Source organism: Raphanus sativus, chromosome 3, assembly GCF_000801105.2.
Source record: "Raphanus sativus cultivar WK10039 chromosome 3, ASM80110v3, whole genome shotgun sequence".
NCBI lineage: Eukaryota > Viridiplantae > Streptophyta > Magnoliopsida > Brassicales > Brassicaceae > Raphanus > Raphanus sativus.
Genome location: NC_079513.1, coordinates 20,500,459 through 20,526,311, shown reverse-complemented (window position 1 = coordinate 20,526,311; position 25,853 = coordinate 20,500,459). Strand labels below are relative to the sequence as shown.

General features: G+C 30.2%; 3 protein-coding genes and 1 long non-coding RNA gene across 5 annotated transcripts; all 4 read left to right on the top strand.

Moving 5' to 3' along the window:
* The first annotated feature begins 8,122 nt into the window (after positions 1-8,122).
* LOC108844174 (heavy metal-associated isoprenylated plant protein 7) lies at positions 8,123-10,309 on the top strand. 2 transcript variants are annotated; one of them, XM_018617390.2, is made up of 5 exons: positions 8,123-8,278; positions 8,358-8,538; positions 8,616-8,821; positions 8,919-9,000; positions 9,763-10,309. In XM_018617390.2, the coding sequence occupies exons 1-5, from the start codon at positions 8,270-8,272 to the stop codon at positions 10,173-10,175; spliced, it is 891 nt and encodes a 296-aa protein (XP_018472892.1). In that variant the 5' UTR covers positions 8,123-8,269; the 3' UTR covers positions 10,176-10,309. The 2 variants fall into 2 exon arrangements, with proteins under 2 accessions (XP_018472892.1, XP_018472891.1); XM_018617389.2 differs by having other exon boundaries at positions 8,916-9,000.
* A 2,530-nt stretch (positions 10,310-12,839) lies between these two features.
* Positions 12,840-14,661, top strand: LOC108845909 (HVA22-like protein e). Its single transcript, XM_018619108.2, has 5 exons — positions 12,840-13,143; positions 13,294-13,320; positions 13,451-13,573; positions 13,700-13,832; positions 14,403-14,661. The coding sequence occupies exons 1-5, from the start codon at positions 13,097-13,099 to the stop codon at positions 14,421-14,423; spliced, it is 351 nt and encodes a 116-aa protein (XP_018474610.1). The 5' UTR covers positions 12,840-13,096; the 3' UTR covers positions 14,424-14,661.
* A 4,895-nt stretch (positions 14,662-19,556) lies between these two features.
* LOC108845870 (uncharacterized) lies at positions 19,557-20,498 on the top strand. Its single transcript, XR_001948555.2, has 2 exons — positions 19,557-19,973; positions 20,160-20,498. It is a non-coding gene; the product is annotated as an uncharacterized LOC108845870 (long non-coding RNA).
* A 1,229-nt stretch (positions 20,499-21,727) lies between these two features.
* LOC108844309 (squamosa promoter-binding-like protein 13A) lies at positions 21,728-23,924 on the top strand. The gene is made up of 4 exons (XM_018617539.2): positions 21,728-21,936; positions 22,427-22,890; positions 23,076-23,200; positions 23,291-23,924. Exons 2-4 carry the CDS (start codon positions 22,460-22,462, stop codon positions 23,755-23,757), a joined length of 1,023 nt encoding a protein of 340 aa, XP_018473041.1. The 5' UTR covers positions 21,728-21,936; positions 22,427-22,459; the 3' UTR covers positions 23,758-23,924.
* Positions 23,925-25,853: the final 1,929 nt, after the last annotated feature.

Below are 25,853 nucleotides of genomic sequence, written 5' to 3'. Positions count from 1 at the left end.
ATGTGGGACATTTATTTCTAATGGTACGTGCATGATCCAAAATTTAGTGGAAAAGAAAAGAATTGATTTTCAAAAGAAGATTTGAGCAGAAGATGATGAATCAATGTATTTATAAAGTGGAATGGAGGATGAGAATCAACAACCATCGAGAAGAAGCCATTGTCTCTCTACTTTGTGTGGTGTTTAGATGAAAATACCAAGAGTGAAGAAATGTTGTGGACTTTCGCGCGCTCCCACAAATCCGCCAATGCCCATCCTGAGAAAATCCAATCCCACACAAGTTTATCCCGGGAGGCCCGCTAACGTTTGGGCTTAGATTATGCATGAGTCCTAACCAAACCCGCCTGTTCCAAGTTTTATTGGGCCTGCCACGCGGTCCAGATCCACTACAAGAAAACACGCAGATATTGAGGGACTTTTTCCTCAGTATGTCGTCGGAATAACCGTATTCCGACGACATACCGAGGAAAAAGGTCCTCGAAAAAAACTCCTCGAAATTTCATTTTTCCTCGAAATTTCCTCAAAATTTTCTGATGGAATTTCGAGGAACAGTAATTCCGAGGAAACTGTGAGGACGAGAGTTCGCCACAAAAGTCCTCAAAATTTTTCTACGGACGTGGTCGTCGAAATATTCTGAGGGAACCCTTTCCTCGGAATTTTCAAAAAAAAAATAAAAAAAAAATATTAATTTTTTTTATGAAATTCGAAAATATAAAATATAAAATAAAAATTGAAATTGAAAATATATTAGATAATATTATTCAAAATTGTACAAATTAAAATATATTAAAAATTAGTTTTAATAAATAAAAATTTTAAAAATCCAAAATAGTTTTTAATCAAAAAATATAAATATATAAAAATAGTTTAATAATTACTATATATAGTTTTTAGTATACATGATTTATACATATATATATATATTTATATTTATAAAAAATTACAAATCGTTTATAAATATAGAAAAAGGTTTTTAAATATTTTTAAAATTTATAAAAAACTTTTTATTATTACTGTAAACTTAAAAAAAACGTTTTAATATATATAAAATAGTTTAATAATTACAAAAATAATTTAAATATATAAAAAAGAGTTTAAATATATAAAAAATAGTTAAGTAATTACAAAAAACGTTTTAAAAAATCATATACACATTTTTAAAAATCAAAAATGTTTTAAAACACAAAAACGTTTTGAATTTTAACCAAAACACAAAATAAATCGAAAAAAAAAATAAAACAACAATTTCATAATTACAAAAAAAGTTTTAATATATATAAAATAGTTTAATAATTACAAAATAGTTTTAATATATAAAAATAGTTTTAATATATAAAAAATAGTTTTAATATATATAAAATAGTTTAATAAGTACAAAAATAGTTTTAATATATAAAAAATAGTTTTAAAAAATCAAAAAACGTTTTAGAAAATCAAAAACGTTTTAAAAATCATATACACATTTTAAAAATAAAAAACGTTTTAAAAAAACAAAAAACGTTTTAAAAAATCATATACACATTTTTAAAAAATTTTAAAAAATCAAAAAACGTTTTAAAACATGAAAAACGTTTTGAATTTTACCCAAAACACAAAAAAACTAAAAAAAATATATAACAACAATCCAAACAACAATCCAAACTTGAAAATCCTAAGCTATCCATTCAATTCTAGAATTTCCTTCCTAACAACCTAAATTTCGAGATCTAACATCCAAAGAATCGATCTATGAATAGAGAAAGAGAAGAGAGATGAACTTACATGATAGGAAGAGAGGAGAGGAAGAGAGGAGAGGAAGAGAGGAGATTTGCCGCGCAGAGGAAGAGAGGAGAGGAAGGAGGCCGTGCAAGAGAAGAGAGGAAGAGAGGAGAGGCAGAGAGAAATGGGGAAGAGAAGAACGTAAAACCTAATTTATGAGACGTCCGACGGACCCTGTCCGTCGGAATTTCCTCACAAAATTTAATAAGGTTCCTCGAAATTTCCTCGAAATCTTCTAATCTAATTTTCGCGAAACGTTTGGCAGCTAGGGTTGCCGGGTTAATGAAAAATATTCCGAGGAAAGCAGGTTCCTCGAAATTTCCTCACAATATTGTGAGGAAATTTCGAGGAAACAGGATTTGAAAGCAGGTTCCTCGAAATTTCCTCACAATATTGTGAGGAAATTTCGAGGAAACATGGTTTGGGGTTTTGAAAACATCGATTTTTTTCCTCTATGTCATTTCTTATACAAATGTAATTCATACTAATGAGTTTTCTTTGTATAGATGATCATAAACAATGAAATAACACAACTACAAAAATAATTGTAAGTATTCCCACAAAAATGAAAATAATGAAATAACACAATTACAAAAATGACGTCAAACTTAAGGGTTTTAAACCGAAAATAATGTTTTGCGGATTGAACGGAAACCACACAACATAAGAGAAACACTTATACATTTTAATAAACGTTAAAGGAAATAATTACGATTATTTTTGTAATTGTATTATTTCATTGTTTATGATCATCTATACAAAGAAACCTCATTAGTATGAATTACATTTGTATAAGAAATGACATAGAGGAAAAAAATCGATGTTTTCAAAACCTCAAACTCTGTTTCCTCGAAATTTCCTCACAATATTGTGAGGAAATTTCGAGGAAACAGGGTTTGAAAGCTGGTTCCTCGAAATTTCCTCCCAATATTGTGAGGAAATTTCGAGGAAACAGGGTTTGGGGTTTTGAAAACATCGATTTTTTTCTTCTATGTCATTTATTATACAAATGTAATTCATACTAATGAGGTTTTTTTGTATAGATGATCATAAACAATGAAATAACACAATTACAAAAATAATTGTAAGTATTCCCTTTAACGTTTATTAAAATGTATAAGTGTTTCTCTTATGTTGTGTGGTTTCCGTTCAATCCGCAAAACATTATTTTCGGTTTAAAACCCTAAAGTTTGACTTCATAATCTGCCTAAGACACTTAATGAAGGTTATATACATGTTATTCAATCCGCAAAACGTTGTTTTCGGTTTAAAACCCCTTATTCCTCGAAATTCCCTCGGAATATTGTGAGGGAATTTCGAGGAAATACCGAAAATCATTTGTTTCGTCGAAATTTCCTCGAAATATTTCGAGGGTATTTCGACGAACAAGGGGTTTTAAATCAAACCCCTCAACCGTGAAGGGACATTCCGAGGAAATTTCGAGGAAACCCTATTGTCCCTCGGTATTCCCTCGAAAAATACAGAGGAAATGTGTCTTCCTCGCAATTTCCTCGAAATTTTTCGAGGAAATGTGTCTTCCTCGCAATTTCCTCGAAATTTTTCGAGGAAATACCGAGGAAACCACATTTCTTGGTTTCCTCGGTATTTCCTCGATTTTTCGTCAGAAAATTCCGAGGAACTCATTTTCCCTCGGTATGTCCCTCAGAATACCGATGTTTTCTTGTAGTGATCCATGTTTGCTATATCTATCCACAACCGTAGCTATATTTATGTAATATTCTAAAATACAATATACAATAATCAGTGCCGGCTCTTAGCACGTGCTATGAGTGCATTTGCACAAGGTCTTTTTTCTTTCTTTCATTTTTACAATAAAAACTAAGGTCCTAATTTGTTTTTTTTCCGTCAATATTATATTAAAATAATGGGCCGAGTCCAGAACTACAAACAACAAAGAAGCAAAGTAAAACAAGGTCCAAATACGAAACTGGGCCACAAAGAAAAACATAAACAAAAGGCCCGAAAGCCCACAATCGGAAACCCTAGGGCATCCAAACTCTGCCTCCTCGACAGCCGCTTTGGTCCCTCACCATCTCCTCGATTCGAGCCACCGCCGGATAACCAACCGGCAATTCACCGGGGCTCCCCGAAACTCACATCTCCACACCTTTTTCACCGCAAACGTCTTCAACTCCGGTGATTTCCTTGTCGGAGAGCATCAATCGAGTACTCGAGATCTCATCCGCAACCGTTTATCACAATCACTAAGAAAAAGGCTTCGCGTGAAACATCATCACTTACCATCAGATAGCTTTGAAACTCCTCCGACTACGCCAACATCACCCAAACCACACATAGATCCAACAAAACGAAAACAACAGAAACAAAAAACAAAAACAAACAAACCCTAATACAACCGCCATCGACTACAATTTAGAGTCCTAATTTTTATATTTACAATAAATATAATTAAAACTTTTGAAAGACAAGTTATTCAGCACAATTTGTGCTCCATGCATGCTTTAAGTCAGGCCTGACAATAATGTATGTTGATGTCAGAAAGTGTATGTTCAAATATTTTTAAAAGTTTGACAAAAATATATATTCTAAAAAGTATTTGGACATTGTAGTCAAATCACATTTATTTTTCAATTTTTTTTAAATTCATTTTTAAACAATTTCAGATTGGAGTAATTTAAAGATTGATAAAAGTCATTTATGATAACATGTGACTGGAAATAAAGACATAGAAATCATGTAATAGTTAAAAGATTAGTAAATAAATATTTTGAACCTCCTAAAATTAGCTTATCAGCCATTAGAAGATGGAAAAATGTATCGATTGAAAGAGCATGTTTGAAAGCTCCACTAGTGGTGGCAATCAGAGAATTATGAATCTAAGCGAGTGTGGAGTTAAGAAGATTCACACTACTGTGCATAATAGTCATAATGTGAAATAATAATATTTTGCTCCTAAATGATATTGATTATAATATTATGATTTCTAGTATATAGTAGTAGTGCATATGAAAGAAACTTAACATAATTAATTTGGTTAACTATGTAATCAAAATATATTTATCATTTCAGTAAAATCTGTAACCACCTACTTTCAAAATCAAAGCTCGAATCAATCATGATTTTCAACTTGTTTTACATCATTACTTTATTTCGAAATGGTAAAAATGATTATATTACCTTTAATCGATGATTAGACTATCTCTATTTGATTTTCAGTTGGAATTCCTTCAAAAGTATCATCTGTTTCCTTACCTATTATGAAACTTTGATTTTGTATAAACATTTCTATATGGTATCTCTCTCTTCCTCTTCTAGACATCCATGTTACCTCAAATGTTACCTTCATGTGTAGTCTTTATTTGTGTTATAGAGGATTAATAGTAACTTTTTGTATACTAGAGAGGATCAGTACTCGAAATGATCACAAAATTTGAGTTTTACCATTTCATGATGCTGTATACAATCATACTTCATGGTATAATCAGTAATGAGTTGCAAGATAACCAAAGTTGTAGCATTAGATTTTTATGTTTGGTGTTGGTTTAAGTGGATTCTATTGATCTTATGATATTAAGATGGTCTTCTATATACATAATGCAAGCTTAGGGAAGTAGATATCTTGTTTAGTGACTAATTTTGGTAAACAACATATATTTATCTTTGAAACATTGTATAAAATTATTAATAATGAATTTATTACTAAGATGAATATTTATTTGAATATATAATAAAATTTTAGTTGAGAGTAAAATGATAATAACCTATTTAAAAAGAAAAATAATGTAATAAAAATCAAAATAATTTGAATTATTAAAGATTAATAGTATTGAATGATTATAGATATTTTTATAAGAAATAGACTCATTGCCTGAATTTATAATGCCATTTCATTAAGAATGTGACTGGATAGACACTTTAAAGTGAAATTTTTATAGTAAATTTATTTTACTCTCTGTCTTATTCAATTTTTACCAATCAAGTTGAATATACCTGAAATAATTTTAAGCTACTTTTAGCTGGATACAGCTGAAAATGATAAAAAAATTTTTTGTCAAAATAAATATAAAACTTCATTTTTTCTCTCTTGTTACCTGTTCATTCTCTCTTTCTTTCTTTCTTTCATTTCTTTCATTTCTGTTTTGTCAATTTACTCTGGTTGTTTATTTTATTTTCATCCAGTTTGTGCACTTTGATTACACTCAGTTACAGTAAGATGCATCAATTATACTCTAAGAATGTGATTGGTCAATGACATAATAAAATGGTGAAAAAATATTAAAGTGGAAAAGAAAGAAAATAATTAAAAAATTGGAGTAAATTTTCAATTCTTTAAAGTGAATAAATAATTTACTCTGGTTACTTATATTTTTAGAGTAAATTGGTAGGAAACATTTTCAATTGATTGGCAAGAAAATAGAAATGAAAGTAAAAACTGAATTAAGAGTAAATATTTACTCTGATAGATATTAAAATTTGGCATAAATCTAATGTTTTAGAGGTTTTAAAGAATGCCTGGATAAAAAATCAAATAGAGTAATTTTTATATTAAAAAGTCAAAATGATATTTTTATAAAATATAAGTATATGTGCTAAATATGTAGGGTTTGTCGAATAATAATGTCATGTTTATTGTAGGGGTTTTAGAGTGAGATTCTTATATTATGTTAAAAATCTCACCCTAAAACTCCTGCAATAAACATGCCCTAACGAAATTGTGTTTTAGAAGACTTAATATTTTGACAATCAAGTCGAGTAATTACTTCAATTGATTAGGTTTGAGTTATGGTAAATAAGGTCTAAAACTGTATTCGAATTTTGGAAACACTACATTAGAGAGTACTGAAGATGTCCAATATACAAAAGAGCCAAAAACACTGAGAAGAAACAAATTCAGGAAAAAACAAAAGACTGAGAAGAAACAGTTTTTAAAATCAGTCTTGTGATCCCTGTGGAGAGAGAGAGAGATCCGGTGACCCTTTCCGATCCGGCCGACGGTGTGGGCTTCCATAGCCACCGTTGGTCCGGTCCCATCAGTCATGCTTAGCCCATTTTGTTTCCGAGTCTATGTAAGAGAAGACCGTTCTGCTTCCGGCGTCGCACCTCCTTCACGGTGGGCGTTCGGTTTTACTCGCCGGCGCTGCATCTTTCCGTCAATGGTGGGCGTTTGGCTCTAGTCTCCGCGTCGTCCAGACTCTATAGGCGACGGTTCAGTTAAGGTTTTAGATGTTTTGATTAGTTGTCGATCCGGTTGGTTGGTAGGGGTTTGGCTTCACGAGGAGCTCTTGGTATCTGGTTGATGCTCTCGGTTCAAGGAAGCGGTGGTCAAGAAGATGAAGCGGTTGAGTTTAATTACGATGGCGGTGGATGAAGCTCTAGGGTTAGACCCGATGAAGCTTTCCATGGCAGGAGTAAGACGAGGACCACGAAGGTGACGGGACAGACTCCGCCGTGCTCTGGAATGAAAACCAGGCGGCTCCGATGAATCGAGGGTTCCGGCCGTGGCGTGCATCGGTGATGCAGAACGGTGGCGGTCGATTCGTCGCGGGTGTGACGTGTGGCTACTTCGGGCGGCGGATGCAAGACACGTGTCTCGGAAGTGTCGGTGTTGGTTTGGTCCGAGTAAAGTCTGGTTTATTAGGTTTGGAAGTAAACCGGTGTTGGTTTGTTTGTTTTTGATTTACATGTTGTTTGGGCCGGGTGTTTGGGTTGCAATCATGTAATTGGGCTTGGCCCGTTTTATATATATAAATTTCAATTTGTGAAAAAAAAAACAGTTTTTAAAAGATCTACATGCAGAGCCGTGCATACTGTATGTTTAGAAAGGCATTCGACACAGGCCCCTATCTATATATTCAATTTAAGGGCCCCTAAAATGCGAGAGCATGTGGTAACAAATTATTTTTTGTTCTATTTCCGAGAACTTGTTTTCCATGTTGATGTTTATTCTTTTGGGTTTTATTTTACTTTTGAATAAAAGTTTCTACGAAAAGAAATTAGATTGTAGACCGATACGAAAACATTTAAATCTCGGACCAGAAGGGATTAAGTTTTCTGGATTAATAAATATCATTTTAATTACATTACATCCACACACTAGTTCTTCATCAAACAATCTTTAAATTTTTTTTTATCAATGACTGATATTGCTCATTATCACATTTTCTTTAGTTGGCACCATCTCTTTTTTTTATTCAGTTTTTGGTGATACAATCTATTAGACTAACTTTGTTTACAATATTTTATTTTTTTCAACTATATTAACAATGTTAAAGGCCCCGATTTTGAAACTCGCCTTAGGTCTCAATAGACCTTCGCACGGCACTGTCTACATGATCTATGAATAGTTGATGGGAAATATACTAATAAATTCTATGTACTTGTGGGAAAAAGAAAAAGATAGAAAAGAAAGTGAGCCACTAAACACCAGATCTCTCTCAAGTCCGTAGAAAGAAAAAGAAAAAAACTTAAATAAGTGAGCCAGTAAAAAAACTCTCTCACGTCTCAACAGTCAACACTGACACTAAAATCAATGGGAGAGGTTTGTATTTCAAACTTTTTCAAATTCACAAAGCCAAACACTATTCGTAAACTTATTTCTCCTTTTTTGCCATTTTCAGGAAGATAAGAAGAAAACAGAAGAAAAAATGGAGAAAAAAGCTGAAGAACCACAAGTGAAAAAACCCGATGATAAGAAAGAAGAAGAGAAGAAGAAAGAGCCTCAAGAGATTGTTCTTAAGATCTTTATGCATTGTGAAGGTTGTGCTAAAAAGATTCATAGATGTCTTAAAGGCTTTGAAGGTACAACTAAACACACTTTTTCATATCCATTTGTGTAATGGTTTAGTTCATTTTGGGACAATTTAAAATGTGATTAGGAGTGGAGGATGTAACAACTGATTGTAAAACTAGTAAAGTTGTGGTGAAAGGAGAGAAGGCAGATCCACTAAAAGTGTTGCAGAGATTGCAAAGAAAGAGCCACCGTCCAGTGGACCTCCTTTCTCCTATCCCAGAGCCTAAACCGGTTTCAGATGAACCTGAGAAAAAGGAGGAAAAACCAAAACCTCAAGAGAAAAAAGAAGAGGTACAGATTTTTGAGGATTAGATTTGTAATTTGAAAAAAGTAAGTTGGTTTTGTGTAATTAACATTAATTTTAATTTGTGGGCACTGAGAAAAGCAGGTAGTGACAGTGGTACTGAGAGTTCACATGCATTGTGAAGCATGTGCCATGGAGATCCAAAAGAGAATCATGAGAATGAAAGGTTTGTTTTCTTTTTCATCTTACTATTCAAAATTTTATTATATTATTCTCAACTGAGTATGACTCCTATTAAATCGAAGTTTTATCTCTGCCTGCGCTTAATTAGCACATTATGTTTTGGACTCTTATGTATGTCGTAAGTTGATTCCATCTTAAAATGGTGTGTACTACTACTATGTAGGCCCTTTAAAAAACAGCAATATACAAGACCATGCATTTCGACCTTTTAGAGTATTTTTTTTTAGAGAAGAAACTCATTCACCAGATTATTTGTTATTGTAATCATATATACCGACAAAACTTTCCTCATTACTATTTTTTTTTTGTTTCTTTTAGTATTTCAAGGTTACATGAAATTGTGTTGGATTTGAATCGAGTCAACTTAAGTCAAGTGCTTTGTATTTACTTCACCTATTATATTTCCCAGGGATCTCAAAGTTCTAAACACTATTTTTAGTTAGTTAGTATATATATACATTCCTCGTATGCGAATTTTAGTTATCTAAAATTCCAGTACATATGTGTAGATGCTAACTAAAAGTTGTACAAATTGTTGTTTCTAGAAAGTTTGGATATGTACAGGAATGCCATCGACTAATCTAGTTATAAGGGCCAAAGAATTACATTGGTGGCTACGAATTGAAATTAGTTTTGGGCATTCGACATTTTGTAGTGCAATTTGGAAGTTCGACTTTTTCAAATTATTAAAATTCCTTGAATTTTGTATTATAGAAAATAAAGCAACAACATTTTACATATACAGGAGTGGAGTCTGTGGAACCAGATTTTAAAGCATCACAAGTGAGTGTGAAAGGAGTTTTTACACCGGAAAAGCTAGTTGAGTACGTTAACAAGAAAATCGGGAAGCATGCTGCGGTTGTCAAGCAAGATCCGTCCCCAAAACCACCGGAGAAAGAAAAAGAAACAAAAGACAAAGACGAGAAGAAAAAGGAAGAGGAACAACCCAAAGAAAAAAAAGAGGCAAAAGAAGACGGTGGTGGAGTGGCCAAATCGGCGGCCGGAGATGGGGGTGCTGCAGCGGGGGAAGGTGACAAAGTGGTGGATTTAAAGAAGAATGAGTATCAATACCAGCCACCGAGGTATCCTGTGGAGATGTTTGCTTATCCACCACAGATATTCAGTGATGAGAACCCCAACGCTTGTACCATGATGTAGTAAATCGTTTGTTTAAGAAGTTACAACTTTTACTCTATTTATGTCGTTAAATGGATTTTTTTTTTTAATTTCAAGCTAATTAGATGATAATATTGTTGTCAGTGTTGTAACATAAACAAGTTTTCCTCCATGTAGAGATTTGAGCGTCAAAATCCATCTCAAATAACAGGAAATTGATAGCTTAATCTCACGAACTCATTGCACTCGTACAGATGAATTGAAACAAGAACACAATTTTTACGACTTATCCAAAATCAATGTGTGATTTAACCACGAGGTGATGGTCTGGTGATAGACGAACTTTGAGATTGCTAAGCAACCAGAGTTCAAAGGTACCCCACTACACTTTACCTTTTGGCCACACGGATATAAATTTATCTTACGGTTCATTTGAATACCCGGAGTGAAGATCCGATTCTTTAAAGATTAATCTAGATCTTTCTTATGAGTTTGGAATACCCCAAAGTAAAAAAAGTGAATTTAGATATTATGAACTTTATTAGCAACTCATTGTTGAAGCACAATGCACTTAAGTCTGCAATACATGTTTTAACATTAATGAACGTGTGAACATTTAATCAAGTCCCCAGTCCCCATCCCTACTTCTTACATGTTTCTAAAGTTCTTCATCTCTAAATAGTAAATACTAGTTCATGTTTAAGATGTCATAATACACTATGTACTAGCTTTGTGCTTTCCATTGCAAAACTTTTCATAACACTCTCAAACATTTTTATGCAACTCAGCTCACTGCATTCTCTATTTGAGATGTTATTTGAATATTCGTTCTATTAATATTTTTGTTGTAACTGTTCTATTAATATTTTTGCATGTAGTTTAATATGGAGTTTTAATATGTGGGAGGTTGTAACATTTACAATTTTTTCCAAGCAAAAAAAAAACATTGTAAATTGCATAATCTATGTTTTAGAGAAAAAAATTTTTTTTTTTATATTTTCAATGTATTAATTAATGATATATTGTAAACTTTAAAAATATAATTAGGTTTATTAAACTTTTATTGGTTAAAAGTAGTAGACAACAGCTAAATATAAAAAATAATACATTGGTAACTAAATTTTATAAGTTTTCTTAATGGGTATAAATTTAAACATACATCTTTCTTGAATAAAGGGCATTAGATTTTGACCCGCGCTTTGGAAGCGCAGAATATTTTACGATAAAAAATTTCACTAATAACTTAACAAATATTTTGGTAATTTTTAAAAAGTGTGTATTTAAAATATTTTTGCATTTAAATCAATATTTTTAAATTTAACCCGATTGTGATTATATCCGTTAATCCGGAGATCTGACAATTCAATTTTGATTTTTAAAATATTCATATTAAAAAAATCACTAAACCTCGAGACTAACGGATTGAACTGATGGATGACTGATGGATGACCGATATGTAATCTTATAATCCAATTTTTCATTATTTTGCAATTTATGAAATTATGACGTTTCTACAAAATTTTAAAGAGAAAATGATAGATATAAAATAACTAAGATTAATTATTGTATTGTCTGGAAACATTGATAGTAGTATAAAAAATATATTGTTTGGAAACATTGATAATAGGATAAAGAAATAAGTATATTGTTTGGAAACATGGATAGTAGTATAAAGAAAGTAACATTAGTGATATAATATAGGTTTAACTATAAAGTATAAAGGTATATTTAATTTAAAAACTTACAAAATAAATGTTAGGTCCAATATAATGTTTCTGTTTTAATAAGATACTAGATTTTGACCCGCGCTTTCAAAGCGCGGGTTTATATTTGGTGAAAATTTTATATAATCACATTTATATAATACGTCTTGTATATGCATTTATATAACCCGTCTCATATATGTGTTTTATATCCGGGTTTATGTTCGGTTAAAACTATATTGTACATGTATTTTTAGGTTTTTAATTTTGAATTAGATATTTTAAATATAAATCAATATAACAGTTTTATAGTTTTGATCGGTGTTTTGAAACCCGACTCGGACCTGCGGTTGAACGAATTACCAGTTTGTAACCCGGTATTTTTAATATTGTGATTTTTTCTAATGATAAGACAAATTCGGTGATCATAAGTTGAAAATTTGTTTAAAATATATTTATATTTTTCAAAATCGTTCTAAATGATAATGATTGTTGTCAAAATTAATAATTTTAGAATTAGAAAACCGGTGGTTAATAACAGTATCAAACATGGAAATAATCGATGGAGTATCAAACAAAGAAATAATCACAGGCCGAAATTAAATTAGGAAACCGATGATTAATAACAAATCAAAAAATAATTAAGAAGAAATTGGCGTAGAATGTCCAGAATACCCTTAATGAATACAAAGGAAAGGTTTTTCGGTAGAGGTAAAAAGAGTAAAAATCCAAAACATGCTTGTACTTTAATAGTATAGATATATAGTTAAACTAATTTTATGAGTAATTAATGATAAATCAATAGTAGAAAAGCATGGAAAATCACAATAAAGAGAATCCCACCGACATCTCGGGCCTCTATTGGCCGGTGACATGTCGGACACGCTCAAGTTAGAATCTGATACCTCTTGTCTCTTCAGCCCACGTGTCCCGTAATGCTCATTGAAACTAAAGCCACCCAAACGAACCAAAATCATTAAACCGGACTAATAAACTCGATTATGATCGACGAGTTATATGATTACTTTGGAACAAAACTAATCTCATCGGTTTGGTATCCAAAATATCGAAGTATGGCTATCCCCGCTTAAACCAGGAGCTGAACCATGTGCCAACCCGTTTTAATGTCTAAGTTTGATATTATAAATAAGAAGATCTCCTTCCATCTTTGGTCGTGTTGTTTCAGAAAAGAAAAGGGATTCGAAACTTCTCTCTACTTCTTCCTTTGATTGGTTTGATTATTTTTGTGTTCCTCTTAGAATGACTAAGCTTTGGACTTTCCTCTCTGCTCTTCATTCCATAGCTGGGTACTTGTTTGATAAATCATATTATTTTCTCGATTTAATAATTATATTCCATCAATTTATGGTTGGATTGTTTTTCTTTTAAAACATTATTTTTATTATTAAAATAACAACGTGATTTGTGTTTTGTTTACGGTTTACGACCATATGCAGTCCTGTGGTGATGCTGCTTTATCCGTTGTAAGTAATTTCGTATTGTTTTTTTCTGACGAAAAAAGTATTTTCGTATTGTTTTTTGATAAATACACATTTTGTTTCGTTTTATTTCAAATATTTAATTTAGATTGCTTTTGTTTATAATATTGGTAAGATATGCGTCGGTGCTAGCAATAGAGAGCCCATCAAAAGCAGATGATGAGCAGTGGCTTGCCTATTGGATTCTCTACTCTTTCTTAACTCTCTCGGAACTCATCCTTCAGTCTCTCCTAGAGTGGTAACAATAATACCAACTCTCTTTTTATTTGTTCCGGTAATAATGTGAGAAATAATTTAGCAAAAAAATAAAAAATAATAATGTGAGAAATAAAAATTGATTTTTTTTTTGTGAAAATGTATATAGGATACCGATATGGTACACGGCGAAGCTAATGTTGGTGGCATGGTTGGTTTTGCCGCAATTCAGAGGAGCTGCTTTCATATACAACAGAGTCGTGAGGGAACAGTTTAGGAAGTATGGCATCCTCAAACCGAAGGTCAACTCTTTCATCTTTAACTATTTTCCTATCATCTTATAATTTATTATAACGTAAATATATATCTTGAACTCATATAGCATATCCATTTGATTTAAAATTATTATGGTGGTGACGAAAATCTTTGTGAGGGCAAACCATGTACTAAATAGGTTGGTCCACATGATAGCTGGATTTTCACTCTACGAATATGGTTTGGTCATTTTCCGGATTTGTTTTAAGCCTAAACTCTAGTTCTCATCCTAAGGACCTTCATTTTAAAAAAAAGTTTACCGAGTGCCAATATCATTACCGGTTTTCAGTAAGGTTGAAACGAGCTGAATTTGGTTCAAGTGGAGCGGAGCAACAAATGATGTCAAATTCAGGAAACAATAGCACCGTAGGTTGCATAAAAGGAAAAATAAATATTTATACCAATGAAAACTATTAAATTCCTTAATAGTGGGATTTTTTTCTTTGCAAAAAGCACTACAATGGTTGTCTAGGTTTGTAACACTACATGCGAAATAAATAGAAACACTATTACTGTATATTGACGGTCGTTTTTTTAATTTGATGTTTGGAGTACAGGTACAGCACCAGACTCAGTGACTAAAAAGAGAATGCACAGGACACAAAGAGGCTTCAGTGTTGGTTCCTTCAATTTCTAATCTTTGATGCTTTCCTTTTGTCTTTCTTTCCTTTTTAATTTACGAAAACTGCGTTTACAAGTTGACGATATTGATTGTAATTTCGTTTTTTATGAGCCGTCTGCTTGAACCTATGTGAAAAGAAGTTCACTCTGACGTCAAAAATATTATATTTAATATATTACTAGTTTAAATTGTTATGCTCGGTTTTTTATGTGTTTGTCCTACTTTCTCCATCACTTATTCTCGAATCATCACACTGATAATCTAAAAATTATAAACGTCAAACAAAGTAGTCCGTAAAAGTGCCAAAACTCGCTTATATCTAGGGTATATGACTAGTTTTCCTGCTACCACATTATCTGCAAACATAGATTTTGTGGTCAAACATAGATTTTGTGGTTGGTAATAACTGATGACATTTTATAACAATCACAAAATGTTATAATCGTTTCAAATCGTTTTAAATTTCTGAAATTCAAAGATGATTTCATGTAACGTTTGCGGTTGCAGACGATTGCGAAAAGGTAAAATTTCTTTGAAAAAAACCTTTATAGATATAAAAATAAAAATATTCAGTTAAAACTTTAAACTAAAATAAAAAATACTATATATATTAATTATATTATAGACATTTAAAAAATTTCTATATTTAAAAAAATTAATAGCATAGATTATAAATATATATAATTTTGATATTTATTATAATAATAATGTTATTAATATTTTATAATTATATAAATATAGATATTGTTAATTTATTAGTTAATCATTACTGTATTTGATAATGATTCAGTAATAAACATCCCCCATACACAACAATTTTCTAACTGCTATACCAATCGTACAAATCTCTTAATAACACTTAATACAATAACTAACCATATATAAAAATATCTGCAACCGTTATGGTTACACTAGTCAAATTTAAATGGTTAAATCTGAGTTGTGTGAACTTAATCCATATAATTTCTTTACAAGAATTTATATTCAAGCTAGCTCTACAAAGATCTTAATTTGCAAAGATTTATATTTAAGCCACTTCTATAAATAACACCGTAAACTTAACGTTATGAGATGGTAACTTTATAATATTTGTTGTAGAATTAAAATTGTAGATTCTCTACTGTGATTGTAAATAATGTTTTTGTATTATTTATTTAGATTTGAAAAGATTTGATGATTTATATATAAAAATTATAAAATAAAAAATAGGTGCTCTAAATTTATTCCTTTCTGCAGTTAAAAAAAAAGTTTGTAACTTTAATTTTTTTGCAACGTATGCGCCCGATCAGAAATAACTTCTACAACAATTTTATACAACACACTTGATGCAATCCTTTTTATAATGTACTTTATGCAACATCTTTCGCTTATGTACAACGTCTAAATTCAAAACACATCAACATATCTAAATAGAAAAAAGTAAAACTAATTTTGTTTTTTCTTTCTACAACTAACTAGCTTTTAAACAGATAGATTTGAAGTTAGAGAATGTTTTTTAAAGATGGTGTTAAACACCCATCTTTAATACTTTCTATGTTTTACTAATAGTGTTATTGTAACATTTTTGTTGTTATATAAATAGTACTATTTTAATGGGATTTATATTTATTTTAAATTTGATATTAATTACAAAATGCTTATTTCATAAAATAATTTTATTCATTAAAATATTATAAGTTAAATTGATGTAATTAATAAAAATAGAAATATATTTAATTATTTTTAATCTATATAAAATGTGTCAAAATAGTTTTTTTTTTGCAGAATGGAACAATAGAAAGCTTGTTTGATTCTTTGAAGACAAGACATCTATCTTATTAAAATAGAAGTATTTTAAGCTTTTGTTTGGTAATAGGGATATGAATCTTTTAAAAAATTAAATTTTGTTTGGTAACAAAGATAGTAGAGATTTTTGTCGTTTCCTTATTTAATGATAGATTTAAGTATTTAATGTCTTTTCCTAATTTAAATAATAGATTTCTTTAATAGAATGAATCTTAACCAAAATAAATTTCCTTATAGATTTTTTGTTAACATTTAATATTTTTCAATATTTATTAATAAAAATAATAAAATAAAAATCACACATCAAAATCAATTTATATATCATATAAATAAAATATAAAATATTTTATTTATAAATTGTTAGTATGACATTTTTATAATATAAGTCCAATTAGTTATAAATATTAGATTTTTATATGATACACTTTGATATAATAGACGATTAAAATCACATAATATAATTATTTAAAGTAATAAATAATTATTTTGTTTTAAAATGTTATACTAACAATTATGTAATACATATTAATTTACACACACATATATATATATATATATATAGATATTATCATTAGAACAAAGAAAAAAATTGAAGTGAAAGCAAATATTTATACGGCCACGGATCAAACTATAGAAATAAACAACAATGGTGTAAGATTTTTTTTTAACAAATTTATTTTAATTTCAAATATGTTTATATATTTTATGTAGTTATAAATTATTTTATTTGTTATTAAGAATGCTAAGATTTTGAAATTGGAAAACATTATGACCCATCTCTATATTATTTTAATTAGGAATTTAAAATTTATATCAAAATATTTGTTTAAACTTTTAATTTTTATTATAACTACAAATGTTAATTTTCAATCTAAATTTATGTTTAAATATTACAAATATATCATTTATAAATAAAAAACTAAAAACATAAAATAAATACCCACCCGGTTGGACGGGTCAAGATCTAATATTATTTTAAAAAGGAAACAAAACATGTTTATTAGTTGTTGGCAAAAAACATGTTATTTGTTGACTTGTGACTTGTGAGTTGTGATCCGTGAAGACGTCAATGATAGTCAAAGAAATAGCGCGTATTGGGGAAAGAAAGAGATAGGGAGAAAAGAAAGAACAGAAGAAGATGTTTGTGCAATGCGAAGCACGACGTTCACATGCTATGTTTTGCCAAAAGCAAATAAGCATCATATGCCTCTTATTTAGTACTTTCCAATTTATTGGTATTTACAAAAAAAAAACAGCATATTAAAAACTGTCTATCTTATTCTGATTTTCAAAAAAACAAGGTTAAACCAACGGGTCTTTGGACTAATAGTATTTGAAGAGAGCTCTTCCAAAATGGTACCTGCAGTTAGATTCGCCTTAACCATTAAAAAATTAATATTTTGATATCGTAAGAACGGAGAACTGATTCACGAGTCGATAACGTAGCCGTAAATGCAAAACTAGTATGGATCCATCTTATAGTATAAACCAAGATATTCCTGTGTAATTAAAAAAAAAAAAGAAACAGGGTGATCATGTTTGAAAGCTATTAAGATTGGATAGATTGATGTATATATTGCAAACGATTGCTATGTACTATAACAAATTAAAAATAAAGATCTTGATAGTTGATCAGAACAAAGTAAAACTTTGGATAGTCACATACTTTATGCATTGTATGTCTAGATTGATTATAAATTATTTGGGTAGTATAATTAAATTTATTGCTGACACCAAGTGGGATTGGGACTAATGACAATCTTATGACCCTTCAAAAAGGTTGTGCTCTATCATCTTTAACTCGGTTTATGTTCGGGAGATTTTCAGTTTGAAAAAATGCAAGTGTCGGTTTAAAATTTTTAAATTTTAATTCCATAAAGAAAAATACTTTTTAATTATATCCATTATATTCTAAGAATAAGCTGCTCAATAAATTAAAAAATATAACTATGCTACAATTACATTTAGCGGATGAGACATTTTGCACACAAATGTGACTGAAAACTTCTTTTAAACGCGTGTACGTGATGTTGAACTTCAAAACTAAAACTGTCATAATATACTACATATAGTATAATATAGTCGAACAAAGAAATTAACTAGTTACGAGGTTGATTTTCTTCCATAATGTGAGTATATTATATACAACTATAATAGTATAAGCAAAATGACGTATAGAAAATACATCAAATGAGAATGACATACGGGATATATAAACAACATATACTAAATCATAGTACAATCTTCCATTACCAACTGCGCTAGTTAATCCATGCAAAAAAACAAACATCCAATCCACAAAATACAATAAGGCTAAAACATATTATAATTTCGTATTATCGACTGTCCTAGTCAACTCATGTAAAAGAAATGAAGATTGAAAAATGAAGAGATAGAAGAAAAAAAGATAAGGATTGTGAAGATAAAAGATAAAAGAAGAAAAATGATAAAGAATATAACATTTCTATTCTATATTTATTATATAAAACAGAACAAAACAAAATATTACATTCCAGTTTGAACTGTTTATTTCTCAAAATATGACGGATAAGATTCAGAAGGTGTAAAAATACATATGATTCAAATCATCAAATCGTTAATCATTTAGATGTTTTTTCTAATGAGGAAAAACCTTAAAAACACTTTGAAAAAACATATTTATGTTCTATTCTATAGTTTCTACTAAAATAAAATAGTGCACCGCAATAGTAATTGTTGATCTTCTACAAAAGTTTTCATTTCTCTAGCAATCCAAATAGATGAACAGTTTGATAATCAACCCTTGTTATCGATCATTGATGCGTTCGAATGGCACAAAACAAAACCACCCCGATCTCCGCTTACCACCATTTTTGGAGCCATCGTCGTTTCTATTTCTTCTCAATGACTTTTCCTAATTATATCATTTTTGATATGAGTCATATATGATGTGAAATCCTTCGATTCTATTTGTGATCTCTACCACACAACAAACAGAATATTAAAAATCATTTGGCTAATGAAACATATGTGTATGATAATTTTGTCATTAATATATAATATATAGAGAATATCATAGCGATCAATTTGTTATGTGTATAAACTTAATATTTTTACTACTATGCATAAACTTAAAATTTTAGTATAATTTGTTTTTGTCAACAACAATATCAGGTCAAAATTATAAGATAACGAAAGTATTAACATAAAATAAAGAGAAATTACTTAGAATGACTCTAATCTTACTATAAATTACTAGACTAATTCATATTAAATTGTAATTACTAGAATGACACAAGGAGCAAGCAAATTTACTAAAAAACCATCATTCACTTTATTTACAATTAAAATTAATAAAATATATGTTGATATCATAAAATCCCTAAAAAATCAGAATTTCCTTTTATTCTCGGCTGAAGACGTCGTCTCCGTCGCAAACGAAGAATCCCACTCGCTAACCCTAACTCGTAAGCATTGCGTTTCTTTAATCTGGTAAGTAATGGGTTTGATTGGGTTCTACCACTCTTTCTTTGGAATTAGTTTGATAGTTTAGGCAGAGTTACGCTACCAACAGGTGTTGTTAACTCTTGTTTCATTAATTCGATTCGAATCGTTTACTGGTTTGTGATCTTCCTTCCTTGCTTTTTGATATAATCATGGAGAGCACAAAGGATAGGGATCTGTCTGGCAGAGTCTCCATAAAACAACAAGTGCTTCCCTTTCTGTGTTCCACTTGCTTCAGGTTAGATTGAATGCATCAGCTTGTTCCTTATATGCATTGCAGAATAGATGATTTGTTTTTTAACAAAAGTTTGGATCTTTTTCTGTAGAATAGATTAGTTGTTTTTACCAAAAGTTTGGATCTTTTCTTATACCCATAGAATGAAATCTCTAAAATGTTTTTTCGCCATAAATGTGTTGTATGCAGTGTCATTGGATCAGTGATTTTGAGCTTTGGATTCTAAACTGTGATTTGGGGAAAAGCAAGAGAGGATTCAACCAGAACTGTAGCTGGCTATCAGCAGTCACCTTTGTTGGTTGCACACACCATAGAAGATGAAGTCTCATCATTGAGTTGTGATTGATGCAAGTGGAGTACATTGTACACTAAAAGATATGATCCCCAGTATTGTTTACGTATAGCTGTATTTGGTACATTGATTTTTAACTTATATTATCATTTAGTACATCAATACCTTGTAAAGAAGCTCTGCAACATAAGCAAAAATCATTAGCATTATAGTGTATATATCTAGTTCTTTGGTTATTGTTTTTTTAAATATATGCTTCTTTCACTTTATTGAGTCAAGTTGGATCATTATTTTGCTCGGCAGCTGGACATGATTTAAGACTCAAATCATGGAGATATACTCCAAATAAGCACTGTCTTCTTCGACAACAGTGCTATAGACTTGAATTCATGGAAGCATAAACAGAGAATTTTACTTGCTTTAGTCAGATACTTGGTGAGGTATGAGTCTATAACTCAGTTTGAGTACTGACTCTTAGCTTAAATGTAATGAAAAAGGGGATGGATGAGATGACGAGAGCTACCAAAACTTTACCTAATTTTGATCTTAATTAGCATAAAACTAAACCAGGTTCAAAATTAATGTCCACTAGGTCGAAATTGAACATTAAATTTGGTTTACATAAATCTAAACCAAATTTTTGTCAACAAATCTGCCACAACATAAATTAAATAGTTTACCACTACATAAAACAAAAAGTCTATTAACAGTTTTAAGTCGGATATATAATTCTGTCATAAAAAATAAATCTAACATAAGAAAATAAGTCGGTCACAAAAAATTAAACTGACCGCAAAAATCTACCATTTTATAACAAATCTGCTATTTCATTTGACAAACATATCTTTAAAAATCCATTTTCTATATAAATCTGACAATTAAATCTGTCATGGAAACAAATCTGACGTTTTTAAAAAAGTCTGGCACCACTTTAACGATAGATTTATTTTTTACACAGATATTATAAACAGATTTATTACTTGATATATTTATTTTTTGAAAATAAATCTGCCAACGATCAAATGGTAAGAACATTTTGGTAATATTTTTTTTGTTATAAATATAGACAAGGACAATTCTGACCAGAAAAATATTCTGATAATTTTTTTAAAATATGAGTTATTCTAGTAATAACACAATTAATTTGTGTTATTTTAGTAAATCTCCCTAAAATAAATAGTGAGTTACATGTCTAATCTCTTTGTCATATAAAATATATAAACATTTAATCAATACTGTTGTGTATTTTTCATTTCATTTAAGAGTTTCATTTTTATTTAATTATTCATAAATTCAGACTTATTGGATGGCAGACAAATAAACAAACTAATAAAGAAAAGTAAGAAAAAACAGAAGTTAGCAAAAGAACAAACAACAACAGCTGTCTCTTTCCCCCACTCGTTTCCTCTCTCTCTAGAAAAGGATATCAGCAATTCCTATATTAGGAAAGCAAAAAAACAATTAAGGTAAGCTTCATTTTAAAACTCAGTAATAGACTTCTTTTTTTCTTCGCTCTCTCTTATTGCATTATTGCAGCAGCAGCCACTCTTGTTGTCTCCACTTTCTATCACTAAACCCATCCGTTCTCTTTCTCACTTGTCAATTTTTTTTTGCATATGTCATTCTTCTCTTTTTAAGTTTCTTCTACTGACCACTGGTAGGTGTATGGATTTGGTAAGATTTCTCAACCTTCAAATACCAAACTTTTCTTACTTTATAATTTATAAATAACATGTTTCATCTTTCTTTAACCTCTCTCTCTTTATTTCATTTTTAAATTCTTGCTTGTTTATAAATTTGCTTTTAAGATGAAGTGGAACTCGAAACTGCAAGTTTATATATTTGCTTTAGTTTCTTTTGTCTTGCTTTCTTCCCATTACATGGGATCTGTTCTCGTTCTATATATATCTGCACTTCCCATTGGGTTTTTAAGTACAATAAGTTTGCCCATTTGTGGGATATTTAATTTAAAAAGAAAAAAATTCTTCCTTTTTTATTCAAATTAAAGATTAATCAAGTTAAAATTTTCATGTTTAAAAGTTGAATTTATTGTATCCTTTTTTTTCTTCTTTTGAGCAAATTTGTATCCTTTCTTAAACTTGTCAATTTAGATTAACAAAAACCAAAAGGATAAATCTTGAGATTGTTGTATTTCTTCTTATAGTGAGTGAAGAAGAAGAAGAAGAAGAATCTTTAAATGGATTGGAACTTCAAACCCAGCTCCGGTTATTTCTCCGAGTTCGACCAAGAATCTGTACCGGATATAACCCCAACCGATGCATCGATCTCGTTTGGTGGGTCATCCTCACCACCAAAAGGAGATTTCTCATTTGATCTGAAACTTGGAAGAAACATCGGAAACTCCTCTGCTTTTGGTAATACAGAGCAAGTGATAAGTCTTGGTAAGTTGAAAGAGAGCGCACCAGAGGCTTCAAGAAGCTCCTCTGGTTCGTCCAAGAGGACAAGAGGGAACAACCAGATCCCGGTTTGTCTGGTTGATGGATGTGATTCTGATTTTAGTAACTGTAGAGAATATCATAAAAGACATAAGGTCTGTGATGTACATTCGAAAACTCCTGTGGTTACAATCAATGGCCATAAACAGAGGTTTTGTCAACAATGCAGCAGGTAACTAACTGATCGTATGTTGGATATTTTTAACATCTGTATATATATTACCCGGTCCTGTGCATATATATGCTACATTGCAGTTTTTTTTAGTTTTGTAACCTAAATTAAATTCTAATTTTTTAAGTATTTTTTAATATTTTTTGTTTAGCTTATGTCCATTTTGTTTTTGGGACCTGGTATAGGTTTCATGGTTTGGAAGAGTTTGATGAAGGAAAGAAAAGTTGTAGGAAACGTCTTGATGGACACAATAGAAGAAGACGGAAGCCTCAGCCAGACCATATCGGTCGTCATGCAACTTTCTTCCAAGGTTTTTGCTTTTCTTTCTTTTTTTTTAAATTATTATTTTTTGGATCAATTAATAGACTTAAAGAGGCCCTAAGCACCATCTTGTTGTTAGGTAGCAAATTGCTGGATTTTTCTAGCTCTCCACATATGTTCCCAACTACAACATCTGTTGGTAGTCCGAGCTGGGGAAACGGTCTTGTAAGCGTAGATATGGCCAATGGTTCAAGTTACGGGCAGAACCAGAGCTATGCTGGTTCTTGTCCTGCAAAGACAGACATTATGTTCCCAGTATCTTCTTCTCCAATCAGTAGAGGGAAACAGTTCCCTTTCTTGCAAGAAGAAGAAGACTGCTCGAGAATGACGAGTTGCGTCCATGACTCTGATTGCGCTCTCTCTCTTCTGTCATCATCTTCCTCGTCAGTCCCTCATTTGCTTCAGCCACCACTTTCTTTGTCCCAAGAAGCAGTAGAGACGGTTTTTTATGGGTCCGGATTGTTTGAGAATGCGAGTGCAGTCTCTGATGGATCCGGTAATGAGGCTGTGGCTCTTCCACAGACGTTCCCGTTTCACTGGGAATAGTAGTAGTAGTAGTAGGCAGATAGAATCAGAATTGTATGTCTGCTTCTCTTTCTCTATTCTCTTCTCTTTCTCTCTTATTTTTTCAAAGTTTTGTAATTTATAAGCAGTACGCTATTGCAGCATGACTCAAGTTTCATCAAGTACGTTTAAAACACAACTTTACTTAATCTTTGAAAAACGTATGGAACGATAATGTGGTTGAATCTATCTTATTAAAGTAGAAGTACTTTAAGATTTTGTTTGGTAATAGGGATATGAGTCTTTAAAAAAATTAAATTTTGTTTGGTAACAAAGATAGTAGAGAATTTTGTTTTTTCCTTATTTAAATGATAGATTTAAGTATTTAATGTCTTTTCCTAATTTAAATAATAGAAATCTTTAATAGAATGAATCTTAACCAAAATAAATATCCTTATAGATTTTTTGTTAACATTAAATATTTTCAATATTTATTAATAAAAATAATAAAATAAAAATCACACATCAAAATCAATTTATATATCATACAAATAAAATATAAAATATTTTATTTATAAATTGTTAGTATAACACTTTTATAATATAAGTCCAATTAGTTATAAATATTAGATTTTTATATGATACACTGTGATATAATAGACGATTAAAATCACATAATATCTATCTTATTAAAGTAGAAGTACTTTAAGCTTTTGTTTGAAAACATAGATAGTAGTAAAAAAATATAATGTTGTTTGGATAAATGGATAGTAGTATATTAAGAAAAATAATAATGGGCTTAATTTGAATCATAGATTATTATGGCCCAAAGTACAATTAACATTATTTTTGGATTTTGTATGATTGTTATTAATTTGTTAAAGAAAATTTTAAAATTATTTATAGTTTCTTTTGAAGGGATTTTTGAATAAATAAAGAACGAAATGTAATTTATTTATATAAATATATATTTTGTATGATATTTTCTGTTTTCGTATATTTTAAACATTTTTCGCAAAATTTCTTGATATATAATTTAAAAAATATAGTATAGCTATATAAGTGGTTCACCTCATGAGTTATTATGTGTATTTAAGAGTGAAACACTATTATTAAGTAAAAGAATTATTAAATTACAAAAGTATAAATATTTGTAAAATTCTTACTACCGTGTTTACGGGTCACAAACGCCTTTATAACACGATACAGATTCGAAATACATAGTTTAAACAATAAACAAAAGTAGTAAAATTGAAATCGTTAAATTTAGTTTTCTAAGTTTGTAAATACTGTAAATTCATCATAATTATTTATCAAAAAGGTATATACATATTTATTCCTAAAATTTTGGAAGATTTTGCTTGGGAATCTTCTCATTTAAACGAAATTCCAACACTTATCTCCACGAAAATAGAATAGAGATTAATAGCAACTCAGTTACCATTAATTATTCCTAAATATTTTCACATAAATTTAAATCAAGCAATTTTTAACTAATTTATATATTTATACATAAATTTTAAAAATATTTGACGTGGGTATCTCCTCACTTAAATCAAGATCTCAAACTTGATCCCCACGAATTAGAATAAAGTTTAATAACTACTAAATTGCCATATCTTTATAGTTCATAATTATTCCTAAATATTCTTACATATATTATTGTTTAAATCGTACGAAATCTTAACATTTATTCTTAATAACGTCATTTTCCAAAACAACCTTGCTCGCTTTGTATATATACACCTTTTACGCTTCTTTTCTACACATACATTCAGACTTCACAAAAAGAAAACGATGGAAAACAATCAAAATTATGTCGACGTTCATAAAATGAAACCACATAAAGATGCTTGGAAAGTGCACGTGAAGTTATTCCATTGATGGACATCGAACACAAGTTTTGAATGTGTTCTTGCTGATGAAATAGTAAGTCATCACCTTACTAAATTGTCAAGATATGTTTTATCTGTTGGTACAATTTTGATCATTGTTAATTTCGTGTGTTTAGGGTGGCAAAATACACGCAAGTTGCAAAACAAATCTGATGTTTCGCCTGAAACGAAATCTCTCAATTGGTGAATGGAGATTCGTTGAACACTTCAAGGTTGTTGCTTCTGGTGATACAATTACGAAAT